The sequence below is a fragment of the Myotis yumanensis genome, unplaced genomic scaffold (assembly GCF_028538775.1).
Source record: "Myotis yumanensis isolate MYYU_CA2020_CCGP unplaced genomic scaffold, mMyoYum1.0.hap1 SCAF_3, whole genome shotgun sequence".
NCBI lineage: Eukaryota > Metazoa > Chordata > Mammalia > Chiroptera > Vespertilionidae > Myotis > Myotis yumanensis.
Genome location: NW_027223754.1, coordinates 8,426,727 through 8,441,670, shown reverse-complemented (window position 1 = coordinate 8,441,670; position 14,944 = coordinate 8,426,727). Strand labels below are relative to the sequence as shown.

Genomic DNA, 14,944 nt, shown 5'->3' with positions numbered 1-14,944 from the left:
CTGATGAATAGCACTGTCCAGTTCTGTGAGATTTGATGGCTGTGGAACCAGCTGCCTAATCGCTCTTTTAACTTCGTCCCACAAATGCTCAATTGGATTGAGATCTGGTGATTGTGGGGGCCACCTAAGCAAGGTAAAGTCTCCCTCATGTGCTTGAAACCACTCCTGCACAGTACGAGCACCGTGGCATGGCGCATTGTCTTGTTGGAAGAAGCCATCTCCATTGGGATATGCCATCAACATGATAGGATGAACTTGATCAGCAAGGATACTTAGGTATGTTGTGCTATTCAGACGTTGTTCCACATGAATTAAAGGGCCCAAATCATGCCAGGAAAACATGCCCCAAACCAAAACACTGCCCCGACCAGCTTTAAGGGTTGTACTCATGCATGTGGGGTACATGCTTTCATGCTGTTTCCACCAAATTCTCACTCTGCCATCTGCATGATGCAACTGGAAAAGTGATTCAACGGACCAGATGACTTTTTTCCAATGCTCGACTGTCCAATCCTTGTGTTCCTGTGTGAATTGGAGACGTTTTATCTTGGTAACTGCAGACAGCAAAGGTGTTCGAACAGGCCTTCAGCTTCCATATCCCATACGATGCAGTGTACGGCTAATTTGCCTACAAATGTCAGGTGGTCATAACAATCTGGCCACTCAAAATATATATATATATATATATATATATATATATATATATATATAAAATAGAATATTTCTCAGGCATAAAAAAATAACGAATCTTACCATTTGTGACAGCATGGATGGACCTAGAGTGTATTATGCTCAGTTAAATAAGTCAGTCAGCGAAAGACAAATACCCTATGATTTCACTGATACGCGGAATCTACAGAACAAAATAAACAAAACTGAAACAGACATAGGTTCAGAGAGAGAGAGAACTTGTGGTTGACAGAGTGGGGGAAGATTAGGGGACTGGATGAAAGATGGGGTGGGTGTTGGGAGGATGGGTGAAAAAGGTGAAGGGATTAAGAAGTACAAACTGGTAATTACAGAACAGTCATGGAGATATAAAGTACAGTAGGGAATACAGTCAGTAATATTATCATAAGTATGTATGGTGTCAGGCGGGTACCAGATTTATCATGGTGGTCTAGTAAGTTATATAATGTCCAATCACTGGGTTATACACCCGAAACATACAATATTGTGTGTAAACTGTAATTGAAAAATAAAAAATATATATTAAAAAAAATGATTCCCACCCAAGTAAAATCAAAATCCTCACACATCAGAGGTGTCCAATAGATACTAGATTAATTAGAGGGAGAAAACCCTATGTTAGTGACCACAAACAGACATAATTTCCCTCATTATCATCAGCAAACACTTTTTGAGCTCCTACTGGGTGCAAGGGAGAACAAAAGGTGTTACCCATGGTCCTAACCACACGGAGTTTTCAGCCAATAACTACGCTGTGAAGCATGGAGAGGCATTTGAACACTCCCAGACATGAAAACACCTTTTCCCTTTTAGGTTAGGCTTCTCTAGCTGGCTACTTTTAACCATGTCTGCATTTCTTACTCCACAGAAGGAAGTCAATAAGAAAAAAACGAGGAAGAAAAGGCGAAGGGAAGAGGGATGGACAGACTGAAGGATAAACCCCAGTGTCTGACGTGTCTAGCTGACACTCCATTAATCCAAACGTATAAGAATACATGAGGGTTCTTTTCTTCATGCTGAATCTAATTTTCCGTAGTAAAGTAGTCGCTGTATCTTCAGAGGCACCATTTGGTCCTGTGTGGTCCAGCTCCCACCCCCACAGAACTGCAGATATTTTATACTACACCACATGCTTATGCTTCCATTCATAAAGGAGCGAACATTTTTTTAAACCCATAAACACATATCACTAGAAATACAGCACAACTAAAGGCACCAGTACTGTAAAAAAAAAAGTTGTATGTGAATAATATGCATTTCAATTCTAAGTAGTATATAACTAATAAAGTGAATTTCCTAATTTACTTGTTTTCTTATTTAAGGCTATTATAAAAATCCAAGTCCTAAAAGACTGATCTATTTGCCTTAGTTTATACTTCACCTCTTCTATTACCTGAAACTTCCAGGTGGTATACATGAGAGGTTATATGTGCTGCTTCATTTAATGTCACCTTTAAAGTGCTATTCTCTCTAAATAGTCTCCTAAACCCTCTTCCTGGATTTTCCAGTTTTATCTGCCCGGCGCTGCACGTGAGCTGGGAGGCTTGGGGGAATGTGCCCGGTGACAGGGTGGTTACCCACAGCATGAGGCTTCCAGGCCCCAGAGGCAGACTGCGGTACTAAGACTTTGACCCTGACCCCGCCTTCTAAACTTTCTGTCCCCGCTTACTGAGCACTCTGAACCACTTAATTCTCAACCTTTTCCATAGCATTTATCACTACCCAAAAGTATCTCCTGTGTTTGCTTATTGTCTGGTCCCCCGGAAGAATATAATCTCTAGAGAGCTGGGCATTCCTGTGTCTTGTTGACTCAACCCCAGCTTCCAGAGTAATACCTGGCTTGTGCAAAATGCTCAATAAAAGCATACTGAATAATATCTTCTTACAACACGCTCAAGAATCGCGGTGTCATTTGTCAGTGATCAACAAACCAACTAATAAAATCTTGGGGTCCTTATTTTTTTTAATCAGTGTAGAGAAAATAAAGAGAAAAAATACACCTGCTCACCAACTCTTGCTAAAGTAGACTGGGGGGAGGGGGGGCGGGGGAAGGACAGCTACATGAAGGTTTTTAAGAAAAACTGCAATTACTCGTTAGACTCCTGCAGAAGCTCCTCTCCCTTAGCACACTGAATGGCTGATCAATGACAGCGGGAGCCCGCCTGCCGCCTCCCCTCCCACCCTGATCTCCGCGCTGCCGGGGGCCCAGGAAGGGCCGTTCTGGGGAAGAGCTGTGATTTTTACAGAGCAGCGAGCAGGTCAAACCACAAGCAAATACCAAGCCCGGGGGCAGCGGTCCCTCCAACAGATACCCTCCTGGAGCCGGGCCGCTGCCCCACGTGCTCGGACAACCCGCCCTGGGGCTGTGAGCGTCCGGCTGGGGAGAGGCCCTTTCAGGTCGGGGTGCGAGCCGGAAGCCGCGAGGCAGGGAAAGCAGGGGTTTGGCGCGGAGGAAGAGAAAAGCTCATTGAAACCTGTTCTTTCCCATCTTCCCTGCGCACCGCCCTACGCGCCCTGCCTCTCCGACCACAGCCTCCCCTCGTGGCCCACGACGGGGGCCGGGCACCCCCTTTCCCACGCTGCGGGACTTCTCCACATGGTGGGCGCAGGAGGTCGCGGTGCGAGGCGCCCCGGGGCTTGGGTGCGAGGGGCCCGGCGGGCGTCTCCGGGAGAAGGTCCCGAAGTTCCCTCCGCGGAGAACCGGCGGCAGAGCCGCCGAGAACGCCCCGCCGGGCGCAGCCTGCGTGCGGGAGCCGCTCGGCGACCTCCACCGCCGGCCGCAGAGCAGCATCGGACCGGCTCCGGCCCGGGACACCGTGCGTCTCGGCGGCCCGAGCCCGAGCCCGAGCCCGCCCCGGGGGCTGAGGGGCCGCTCGCTTCCCACCGCCGGGCCGGGGCGGACGGGCCCGCCGCGACCCCCGCGGCCCCGGGAGCGGGCGGCGGGCACCGGAAGCGGGAGGGCCGGGCCGGGGCGGGCGCGCGGGGCGGGGGAGGCCGCTACTCACCCCCGGCCGGCGGCGGGCGGCCAGCCGTCTCCAGGCGGCGGCGAAGTCGGGCGGCGGGGCTCGCCGGCTCCGGCAGACGAGGGAGAGCAGGATCCCCAGCAGGAAGGCGGCCGCGGCGCCGATCAGGTACAGGCTGAGGCGGAGCAGGACGGCGCCTCCGGCCGCCCCGGGCCCCAGGTAGGAGAGGGACGCGGCGGCGAGGACGGCCACGGCCACGGCCACCCGCCAGCTCCCGCCGCCGGGGCCCCTCGGGGCCGCCGCGTCCTCCCCGGGCTCCGGCCGCCGCTCGCCCGGAGCGCCCACGGCCGCCGCGGGGCTGGGGCCGGGGCCGGCGCCGCTGCTGTCGGTGGCCTCGGGGTGCATGCTGCCGCCTGGGCCGCGGGGGGCAGGCTCATCTCCCGCCCCGCGCTCCCCCGGCGCGGCCCCGGCCCGTGGCCTCTGCGCGGCCGCTCCCGCCCCGGCCGCCGCCGCAGCTCCGGAGGCAGAGGCGGGCGGCGCTCATACCCTCGCCGGCCGCCCTCCGAGGGAGCGGCTGCCACGGACGCCGCCGAGCTCCTCCGGGGCCTCCGCGCCGCCGCCGGCGCCGGGTCCGCAGTGCCCCCCGGGCGCGCCCAGGTAGCCGGGCGGTGTTGTGACTTAAGCCGGCGAAGCCCGAGGCGGGGCGGGGCGGGGCGGGGGCGGCCCGGGAGTGCGAGGCGGCGGAGGGCGGAGGGCGGAGGGCCCGCTGAGTGACAGCCGCGCGGTGCCCGCCTTCCGGGCACGGGGAGGGGTCTGGCCCGCCCCCCCCCTCGCCGGGGAGGGGGCGCGACCATGGCTTCGAAAGCGGCCAGGTCCTGGGCCTCCCCCCTCCCATTTCTCCCCCCCCCCCTCCCGCCACACACACCCCGTCTGGGGATGGACATTTCTGCTGCAGGTGCCAGAGGCACTTGTCATTGTGGAGCTCAGGGGACCCCTTAATCCTCGCTCTCCGTTCATCCCTGGCAAGTAACCTCCTGGCATGCTCACAGCCCCCCAAATGTCCGCCTTGTTTTCACCTGCTACTTAGGTTAAGTAGGCAACCATTCCTGATCCTCACCTTTAACACGGTTACCCTACCTCCCCCCCCACCCCCACCCCCACTTTCCCATCGGCCGCCTCAGGGAAGGAGTCAGACAAACGTGGAGTAAAGGAAGCCTGCAATTCCTAGTTGTGCAAAGGCCCAAAGAAGTGGGCCTGGCGCCAGGCGGGTAGCAGCTTCCCTCATCGCTTTGGCTCCAAGTCCCTACGTTTTTGTTGCCAGCGACTCAATATAAATGCCACTGCCCACGCAAGTGAAAGTGGTCCAAATGATTTTCAGAGTGCGTACTTTCTACCACGGTCCCAGCGCTAATGCACAGATCAGGCTTGCTGAGAAGACACCAATATGCTAGAGAAATACAAGTAATGACTATTAACACCAATAAAGCAGCAGGTGTATCTTTAAGGAATAAATAAGGAATTCTAAAAAGATTAATGATTATTAAAGGGCGGGGGCGGTAGAGTAGAGAGAACAAATCCAGACTAGAAAAGGACAGGAGAGGGAAAAAGATGAGGGAAGCAGAGAGAAATAAAGGTTATGGGAAACACTTATAAGCAGAAGCTCAGAACTCTCTGCTTATATCAGTCACGAAGAATTTCAAGTTTAAAGGCACTATTGTTTTCCAGTAAATTGAATTATAGCCTACTTCCCAGTAAGCACAGTTAAGGAAAATAAGCATTAAAAATATTTTTAAATACTGTGACTATACTGTGTTTCTCTAAGGAATCATCTGTGTCATAGCAACAGAGAAAAATATACAACATTGTTGTGTAAACTAAAATATTTAGTGGATACTTATTTTTTGAAAACAAAGTATTGTCCAAGAGGTTATTATTTAAAAAAATACCGGTGTCCATAGATATACACAGCCCACCCTTGTATTCATGTCTTCATAATAAATTTCCCTGGAATGGCATAGATTCATAGAGGCTAAAAACAATCACTAACAGTTAGCTCTAACAAAACAGCATATAAATGAATTATTTTATATCCTATCTAATAAGGAGGGAATATGCTAATTGACTGCCCCGCCCTCAAAGATGGTGGTGCCCAGTCCCCTCAGCCCCCTAGCCGCCCAGGGCCAGCCTGAGGCACAGGCAAGCCTCGGATGGTGGCTGCCCAGCTGCCCAGGGCCGCCCGAGGCTCAGGTAACCAGGGCCGGCTGAGGCTTGCGCTGCAGGCAGTGGGAACAGCAAAGGTGTGATGGGGGCGTAGCCTTCCCCTGATCGCCAGGTCGCTTCCCACCCCCAGGTCGCTTCCCACCCCTGAGGGCTCTCCGACTGTGAGAGGGGATAGGCTGGGCTGAGGGACCTCCCCCCCCACCTCCGCTCCAGTGCATGAATTTTCATGTACTGGGCCTCTAGTATCTATATAAAAATGTATTTACATGTGTCATTTTTTTAAATCTTTGTTTTAAATATTAATATTCATGTGACACTTCTTATACCTTGTAAGTTAAAGATAAGAAGATATTGACTGCCTTATGCCAGCTGTGACTTTGCCATGCCTAGATGATGACATCAAATAAAGTTACTACCTTCCTGTTCTCCTTTAAATAAATAAATAAAGTACTGTAACAGATTTTGAAGGATTCCTTTTTCCTCTAAAATAGTTAACATTCATCCCACTAGTTCTCCTCAAAGTGTTCCCCACTAATCCAAATTATTTCAAGGAAAGCACGGGTAGCTTGTTATTACCAACAATCATATCTACATTTTTTATCATTTACATGCCAAGGACTCTGTGCTAAGGGCTTTATATACATTCTCCAATTTAAATCCATAGCTGACAATAATGGTAACTTACTGAGTACTCACTGTGCACCAGATACTGTTCTAAGCACTAGACATGCTTCATCTATGTTCACAACAACCCTGATGTCATCACCATCTCCCCATGAGGACACTGAGGCAAAGGAGGTAAAATAACTTGCTCAGCATTACAGAGCTAATAAATATCATGGTCAGTTTTAGAGCTATGCATTCAACCACTATGTCATGGCACTTCCTTAAAAATGTCATTTATTCATCCCATATTACAAAGGAGGAAAGACAGGGTTTAAATCCATGAGCTTAAGACCTGCGTTTTATACTTTAAAGTATTTAGTTTTGTTGCTTTGTGAGGGTAGCTGGTATCTTATCCAGGCTCCTGATAAGTACTAAGTGATTATAACTTGAATCAGTAACGGAGAAACTGGCCTGACTTTTATTAAGGGTCCCCAACACACCGGTATATTGCTCCCCAAAATAACGCCGATCTGGAGAAATGTACACTCATGGTCAGAAAACTTCCTTAAAGCATATGCCATTCTGCTGCAAAGTCAGCACTGACACTTAAAACATTTCCTAACAAATAGTACTGGGCTTCTACCCTGTGCAATGTTGGAGGAACACAGAAGTTAGGTAAGATAAGGAGTATCGAGGAGTGACTAGGGTCAAGAGGTACGGAGGGAGATGAGGCCAGAAGTCAGGCATTAAATTAGAATCCTGGCCCTAGCTGGTTTGGCTCGGTGGATCGAGCGTCGGCTTGCGGACTGAAGAGTCCCAGGTTCAATTCCGGTCAAGGGCACATGCCCGGGTTGCCGGCTCAATCCCCAGTGGGGGGCGTGCAGGAGGCAGCCCATCGATGATTCTCTCTCATCATTGATGTTTCTAGCTCTCCCTCTTCCTTCCTCTCTGAAATCAATAAAAATATATTTTTTTAAAAAAATTAGAATCCTGGTGTCCTTCCTACAAGTCGGTGTTGAGTCCTTCCAGGTCTAAGGGTTAAAAAGCAAACTGAGTAGAGAGGCCTTATTTGTATTCCTTAAAGACAGCACATTTTGATAAGCAATAATTGAATGTTCCATAGGCTATCTTCATCATTCTCTTAAGATGGGAATGACATCTGCCTTAACTCACTGGGACATTATGAGGACAAATTAAGTGGGGAAAAATGACATTTAAAATATTAGGCAGTGTAAATAGGTAAACAATACCTGATATCTGTCAAAATGTGATACATCTTCCCCTTCATGAGTATATTTCTCCTTAAACCCTCTAGCCACCTTGGAAGTGATTAGGATTAGAGAGAAGACCACAGTATTTTCCCTTGACCACTTTGGGGAAAACTGAATAAAGATGTTAACATGAGCCTAGATATTCTACTTTCTTCTACTGATTCACTGTAAGTCCCTAACAGATCAGTTAACCTCTCTCTCTCTCTCATAACTTTCAAGCAGAATGTGGTTTACAAAAATATGTGTGACAAACTTCAAAAATAAAAGAAATCATAAAGTACTTTAAAAACAAATAATAGATGACCAAAGCTTAAAGGAAATGTGCTGCAGCATTTCTAAGAGGAAGATGAATCTCTGAACAAAATTTTAGAACACATTTACAGGTTGTCCCCAAAAAATGTATACACACTTTGAATAATTATTCATTCCAATGGGTTAAATTGGAAAAGAAACATCAATTGAGCTATCTGCTGTTAAGTGTGTATACATTTTTGGGGACACCCTCTATATCATCACGCTGAGTGAGGCTCCATATTAGTACAGCCAGACCTCATTTTATTGCACTTTGCTTTACTGTACTTCACAGACATTGCATTTTTTACAAATTGAAGATTGGTGGCAATCCAGCGTCAAACATGTCTATCAGTGCCATTTTGCAACAGCATTTGCTCACTATGTGTGATATCTTGGTAATTCCTGCAATATTTCAAACTTTTTCATTATTATTATATTTTTATGGTGTTCTGTGATATTTGATGTTACTATTGTAATGTTTGGAGCTGTCACGAACCACACCCATATAAGATGACGAACTTAGCCCTAACCGGTTTGGCTTAGTGGATAGAGCATCAGCCTGCAGACTCAAGGGTCCCAGGTTCGATTCCGGTCAAGGGCATGTACCTTGGTTGCAGGCACATCCCCAGTGGGGACTGTGCAAGAGGCAGCTGATTGATGTTCCTCTCTCATCGATGTTTCTAACTCTCTATCCCTCTCCCTTCCTCTCTGTAAAAAATCAATAAAATATATATATTTTTTAAAAAGATGACGAACTTGAAAACCAAGATGGCGGCATAGGTAAACACGGGAGTTTGCTGCCTCGAACAACCACTTCAAAAATACAACTAAAAGACGGAACGGACATCATCCAGAACCACAGGAAAGCTGGCTGAGTGGATGTTCTACAACTAGGAGGAAAGAGAAAAGCATACCGAGGCTCAGAGGAGGCGCAGTGCTGAAGTAAAATACTAAGGTTCGGAGTGCATGTGGAGCGGGCTGGAGGCTGAGGGCGCGGTTGTTTTCAATCGGGAGGGAGTCTCAGGCTCTGAGCTCCAGTTCCGGGCGAGTCTCTAAGGACCCAGACTCATACGGGAGAAGCGGGACTGTCTGGCATCGCTCAGAACCCTAGGGCAGCTTTCTCTCCGTGGGGCTTGCAGCGACTACTGGGACACTGAGAAGCAGAGCCTCTGAGGGCAAGACTGAGAGCAGCCATAATTGCTAACCCCGCCCTGTTGATCCCGTGGGACCCGCCCTGCCCAAGCCCTGCAGGGAGGCTTTTGCTGGATAGCCTCAGGCAAAGGCTAGATTAGCACCTCCCTACAGATCCAGGAGCCAGGAAGCCCAGAGGTCTGAGTGGGACCATCCAGCTTTAAGCTCCGTGGAACCATAAAAGACACACTCAGGAGGCAGACTCAGTGAGCACCAAAGCCCCATCGAAGCAAGTCTAGCCCCAGAGGGGTGTCTCCAGCACAGAAGTTCTCCCACTGCAGACACAGCTGATTCTCACAGCCAATTGACCTGGAGGTCAATTCCTCACAGTGATAACTACAACAATCAAGGCTTAACCACAACAAGACTGTGCACAAAGCCCACAAGGGGGTGCACCACGAGTGTCTACCTTAGGTAATTGGGACACTTAGCACAGAAAGGCACTCTATCGACACAGCGAAGCATAAAAAAATGCCGAGACAAAGAAACAGGACACAAACGACAGAATTGGAGGAAAGCAAACTGTTGGATATAGAGTTCAAAACCACACTTTTAAGGTCTTTAAAGAACTGTTTAGAAGCCCTCGAAAAGACTGGTAAGACCGCTGATAAATGTAGTGAGATCCTCAAGAAATCTAATGAGACCCTCGATGTTGTGATAAAGGACCAACTAGAAATTAAGCATACACTGACTGAAATAAAGAATATTATACAGACTCCCAACAGCAGACCAGAGGGTCGCAAGGATCAAGTCAAAGATTTGAAATACGAAGAAGCAAAAAACACCCAACCGGAAAAGCAAAATGAAAAAAGAATCCGAAAATATGAAGATAGTGTAAGGAGCCTCTGGGACAGCTTCAAGCGTACCAACATCCAAATTATAGGGGTGCCAGAAGATGAGAGAGAGCAAGATATTGAAAACCTATTTGAAGAAATAATGACAGAAAACTTCCCCTACCTGGTGAAAGGAATAGACTTCCAAGTCCAGGAAGCGCAGAGAACCCCAAACAAAAGGAATCCAAAGAGGACCACACCAAGACACATCATAATTAAAATGCCAAGAGCAAAAGACAAAGAGAGAATCCTAAAAGCAGCAAGAGAAAGAAAATCAGTTACCTACAAGGGAGTACCCATACGACTGTCAGCTGATTTCTCAACAGAAACTTTGCAGGCCAGAAGGGAATGGCAAGAAATATTCAAAGTGCTGAATACCAAGAACCTACAACCAAGACTACTTTATCCAGCAAAGCTATCATTCAGAAGTGAAGGCCAGATAAAGAGCTTCACAGATAAGAAAAAGCTAAAGGAGTTCATCACCACCAAACCAGTATTATATGAAATGCTGAAAGGTATCCTGTAAGAAGAGGAAGAAGAAGAAAAAGGTAAAGATACAAATTATGAACAACAAATACACATCTATCAACAAGTGAATCTAAAAATCAAGTGAATAAATAATCTGATGAACTGGTGATTGTAATAGAATCAGGGACATAGAAAGGGAATGGACTGACTATTCTTGGGGGGGGGGGGAGAAAGGGGTGTGGGGGTGAGTGAAGAGATTAGACGACAATCGTGCACCTATGGATGAGGACAGTGGGTGGGGAGTGAGGGCAGAGGGTGGGGTTGGAACTGGGTGGAGGGGAGTTATGGTGGGAAAAAAGAGTAACTAATGTAATAATCTGAACAATAAAGATTTAATTAAAAAAAAATAAAATAAAGTGGAAATTTCTAAAAAATAAAAATAAAAATAAAAAGATGACGAACTTAATCAATAAATGTGCTCCAACTGCTCCACCGACTGGCCATTCCAATATCTGTACCCTTGGGCTTCCCTATTCCCTCAAACATAACAATATTTACATTAGGCTAATTAATCATCATAGGATGGCCTCTAAGTGTTCAAGTGAAAGGAGGAGGTGCATGTCTCTCACTTTACATCAAAAGCTAGAAATGATTAAGTTTAGTGAGGAAGGCAGGCGAAAGCTGAGACAAGCCAAAAGCAAGGCCCCTTGTGCCAAGTTAACCAAGTTGTGAATGCAAAGGAAAAGTCCTTGAAGGAAATTAAAAGTGTTACTCCAGTGAACACATGAATGATAAGAAAGCAAAACAGCCTTATTGCTGATATGGAGAAAGTTTCAGTGCTCTAGATAAATCAAGCCAGCCCCAACATTTCCTTATGCCAAAGCCCAATCCATGGCCAGGCCCCAACTCTCTTCAAATCTCTGAAGGCTGAGAAGGGTGATGAAGCCACAGAAGAAAAGCTTAAAGCTAGCAGAGGTTGGTTCATAGGGTTTATGTCTCCATAACATAAAAATGCAAGGGGAAGCAGCAAGTGCTGATGTAGAAGCGCAGCACATTACCCGGAAGATCTAGATAATAGATGAAGGTGGCTATGTTAAACAACAGATTTCAATGCAGACAAAATAGCCTTCTGGTGGAAAAAGATGCCATCTAGGACGTTTATAGCTAGAGAGGATGCAATTCCTGGCTTCAAAGGACAGACTGACTCTTGTTAGGCGCTAATGCAGCTGGTGACTAAGTTGAAGCCAGTGCTCATGTACCACTCCAACAATCCTAGGGCTATTAAGAATCATGCTTCATCTACTCTGCCTGTGCTCTATAAATGGAACAAAGCCGGGATGAACAGCACATCTGTTTACAACATGATTTACTGACTATTTTAAGCCTATTGTTGAGACTGTTCAGATAAAAATAAAGGTTCCTTTCAACATTTCATCGTCTCATTGACAGTGCACCTGGTTACTCACCCAAGAGCGCTGATGGAGATGTATAAGATTAAAGTTGTTTTCATGCCTGCTAGAACAACATCCATTCGGCAGCCCATGGATCAAGGAGTAATTTCGACTTTCAAGTCCTACTGTTTAAGAAATATATTTTGTAAGGCTGTGGCTGCCATAGTGATGCCTCTGATGGATCTGGGCAGAGTAAATAAAACACCTTCTGGAAAGGATTCACCATTCTAGATGCCATTAAGAAGATTTGTGATTCTTGGGAAGAGGTCAAAATATCATTAACAGGAGTTTGGAGGAAGTGGAATCCAACCTGCATGGATGACTTTGAGGGGTTCAAGACTTCAGTGGCGGCAGTAACTACAGATGTGGTGGAAGTAGAATTAGCAGTGGAGTCTGAATTGCAGTGAATAAATTGCTACAATCCTATATAATAAAACCCTAATATGCAAATTGACCAAACGGTGGAATGACCAGTCGTTCTGACGCACACTGACCACCAGGGAGCAGACGCTCAATGCAGGACTTGCCCCATGGTGGTTAGTGCACTTCCACAGGGGGAGTGCTGCTCAGCCAGAAGCCAGGCTCATGGCTGGCAAGCCCAGCAGCAGTGGCGGTGGCGGGAGCCTCTCCCACCTCCGCTGCAGGCAAGTGGTAAAGAGCGAGGGGTCCCAGACTGCGAGAGCCCTGGACTGCGAGAGGAATGTCTGCCTGAGGGGTTTCAGACTGCGAGAGGGCGCAGGCCGGGCTGAGGAGGACCCCCCCCTCCCCCAGTGCATGAATTTCCTGCACTGGGCCTTTAGTCTCATGATAAAAGAAAGTGGTTTTTGAGATGGAATTACTCCTGGTGAAGACGCTGTGAAGACTATTAAAATGACAGCAAAGCACTTAGAATATTACATAAACTTAGTTGATACAGCAGCAAATTGTTTCAATTTGTTCCAGTTTTGAGATGTAATTGACATATAACATTATATAAGCTTAGGGTGTACAACATAATGATACGTATATGTGTCTATTACAAAATGGTCACCATAATAAAAATCTAGTTAAAATCCACCACCTCACGTAATCAGAAATTTCCCTCCTTGTGATGAGAACTTTTGAGATCTACTCTATTAGCAACTTTCAAATACACAACGTATTTGTATGCCATGTTACCACAGTCACCATGCTGTACCTGCCTCTTGCTCCCACAGCCAGGTCTCCTATTGCTGACCTGGATTACTTTCTTCTAAGGACCCTAGTAATTACCTTGTGGCCACTTGGATATTCATTTTCCCATCCCCACACCCTCAATCACATAGCAAAGCCCCTTTCACCACGTAAAGCAGCATATCCGCAGGTTCTGGGGATTAGGAGGTGGACATCTCTGGGGCCATTATTCTACCACACCTACTATGTGCCTGTGAATTCAAAATGGAAAAATAATGGCGTTCAATGAATTCTACGGAGATCACTTTGCTCTCAGATTGAACTGCCCACCTTGTTCACCAGTAAGAGGGGTTTCTAATGTATTACCAGCCCCTGCACAGAGAATTCATGGTCGGGCTGCAACTCGCTGATATAAACAAAGACACAGCCGCCCCACTGTTATGATTACTGTTGCTGTTTTGAATAGGAATTGCAAAAAAGGAAAGCAGCTTTTCCTATTAAATTAGCCACCACAACGGGGCTCACCAGCGTTGCCGTTCACAGCGGGGGCAGCAGCGGTTGGATGCGGACGACTCTGCGGGGGACGAGGACTTCCGCCACGTGTTCCTCCCCATTCGAGGGCGGCGGGCGGGGCCCGCGGAGCCGCTCTAGGCCGCCCGGCCTCCGCGGTCTGTGACTCCCACCGCTCCGCCTTGCCCCTCCCCGACCCGCCACACTGGAGGCTCCGCCCCTTTTCCGCTCGCCCCGCCCCCGGAAGCCGAGCGCGGCGGCGCGTGCGCACGAGCTCGGAACGTCACGGGCGGCGCGAGAGGCGGCCTCCGGCCACGGCGCCCAGGTGAGCGGCACGCGAGCGACCCCTTCTTCCCGCGCCCGTCAGCCTCCTCTCCGTTCCGGATCCGTTTCCCCTCGGGAGCCGGGGCAGCGGCGAGCACTCGGGGTCGGTGTAGGGAAGCGCCCGGGAGGGGAGGAGGCGCCCGGCTAAGCCGCTCGGGCGGCGGGCGTCACCACGGCGTTGGCGGCCGCGCCGCGCGTCTTGGGGCCGCTTGCAGCCTCCGCCGCGGCGGGCACGGCCTGTCCGCACGTCGCGTTCGGGATGGCGTGGGAGTCGGGGTCAGCCCTGGGACCGGGCTCAGGTCACCGGCGCCCACCTCCGCGGACTTGAACCTGGACCCTGAGGCGTGAGGCTGTCCGTTACCTTCGGGCACCTCGCGGGGTCGGGCGGGAGTGCTGAACGGAGCCCCGGTTCTTGAACGCGGGTGTTTGCTTGTTTTCTTCGGGCCTAGATTGTAGTGTATCCAATCGGTTACCTTTGGGCCATATTGTATATCTGACTACAGAAACCTAATGTCACAGTAACCAAATGATAGTTTGAAAAATGCCAGGATCTGATGTGTGTTTTCCTGATAACCCTTGAAAGCGTTAGTATCTCACTGCAGACCTGAGGGGCTGTGCCCACGGTGAGTGTCCCGGCAGCCCCCGCAGGTCACCTGTTTCCATGGAGCACCGCGCAGGGGGGATGAAGGTCCGGGGACCGATCGTTTCGTTTTTACCCTTTCCCAGAGTGTTGTCAAGAGAGCCGTTGCTAATTTTAAGTCCACGCCGTATTTTTATTATTTTCTAATATAAGTTGAAACCTCGTTTTGAAGTAAATATTATCTAAAGGATTGCTCAGTGGATGGGATTGTTGGATAACTTTTCCGTAAATTAAGTTAAATCCTGAGCGCTTAAATCCTTAAGATAACGGTATTGTTGGATATTATCAACCCACATTTAACCGTGACATTTCCCAGGCGCTGGGCTATGCA

At 48.5% G+C, this 14,944-nt stretch overlaps 2 protein-coding genes across 9 annotated transcripts in view; one reads left to right on the top strand and one right to left on the bottom strand.

Annotated features, from left to right (window-relative positions):
• The window catches only part of SNX25 (sorting nexin 25), a 100,554-nt gene extending 86,792 nt beyond the window's left edge, over positions 1 to 13,762 (bottom strand). For 5 of the 6 annotated variants that reach the window (XM_070408178.1, XM_070408179.1, XM_070408181.1 and 2 more), the window contains exon 1: positions 3,696 to 4,073. In XM_070408178.1, the coding sequence (XP_070264279.1) occupies positions 3,696 to 4,058 (363 nt within the window). In that variant the 5' untranslated portion in view covers positions 4,059 to 4,073. Of the gene's footprint in view, positions 1 to 3,695; positions 4,074 to 13,664 lie in introns of those variants that run through there. The other variant, XM_070408182.1, reaches the window with a different exon arrangement.
• Positions 3,738 to 14,944, top strand: part of CFAP97 (cilia and flagella associated protein 97) — a 33,697-nt gene continuing 22,490 nt past the window's right edge. The window contains exon 1 of one of the 3 annotated variants that reach the window (XM_070408187.1): positions 3,738 to 3,821. The gene's annotated coding sequence lies outside the window, so the exon portion shown is untranslated. The other 2 variants (XM_070408185.1, XM_070408186.1) reach the window with 2 other exon arrangements.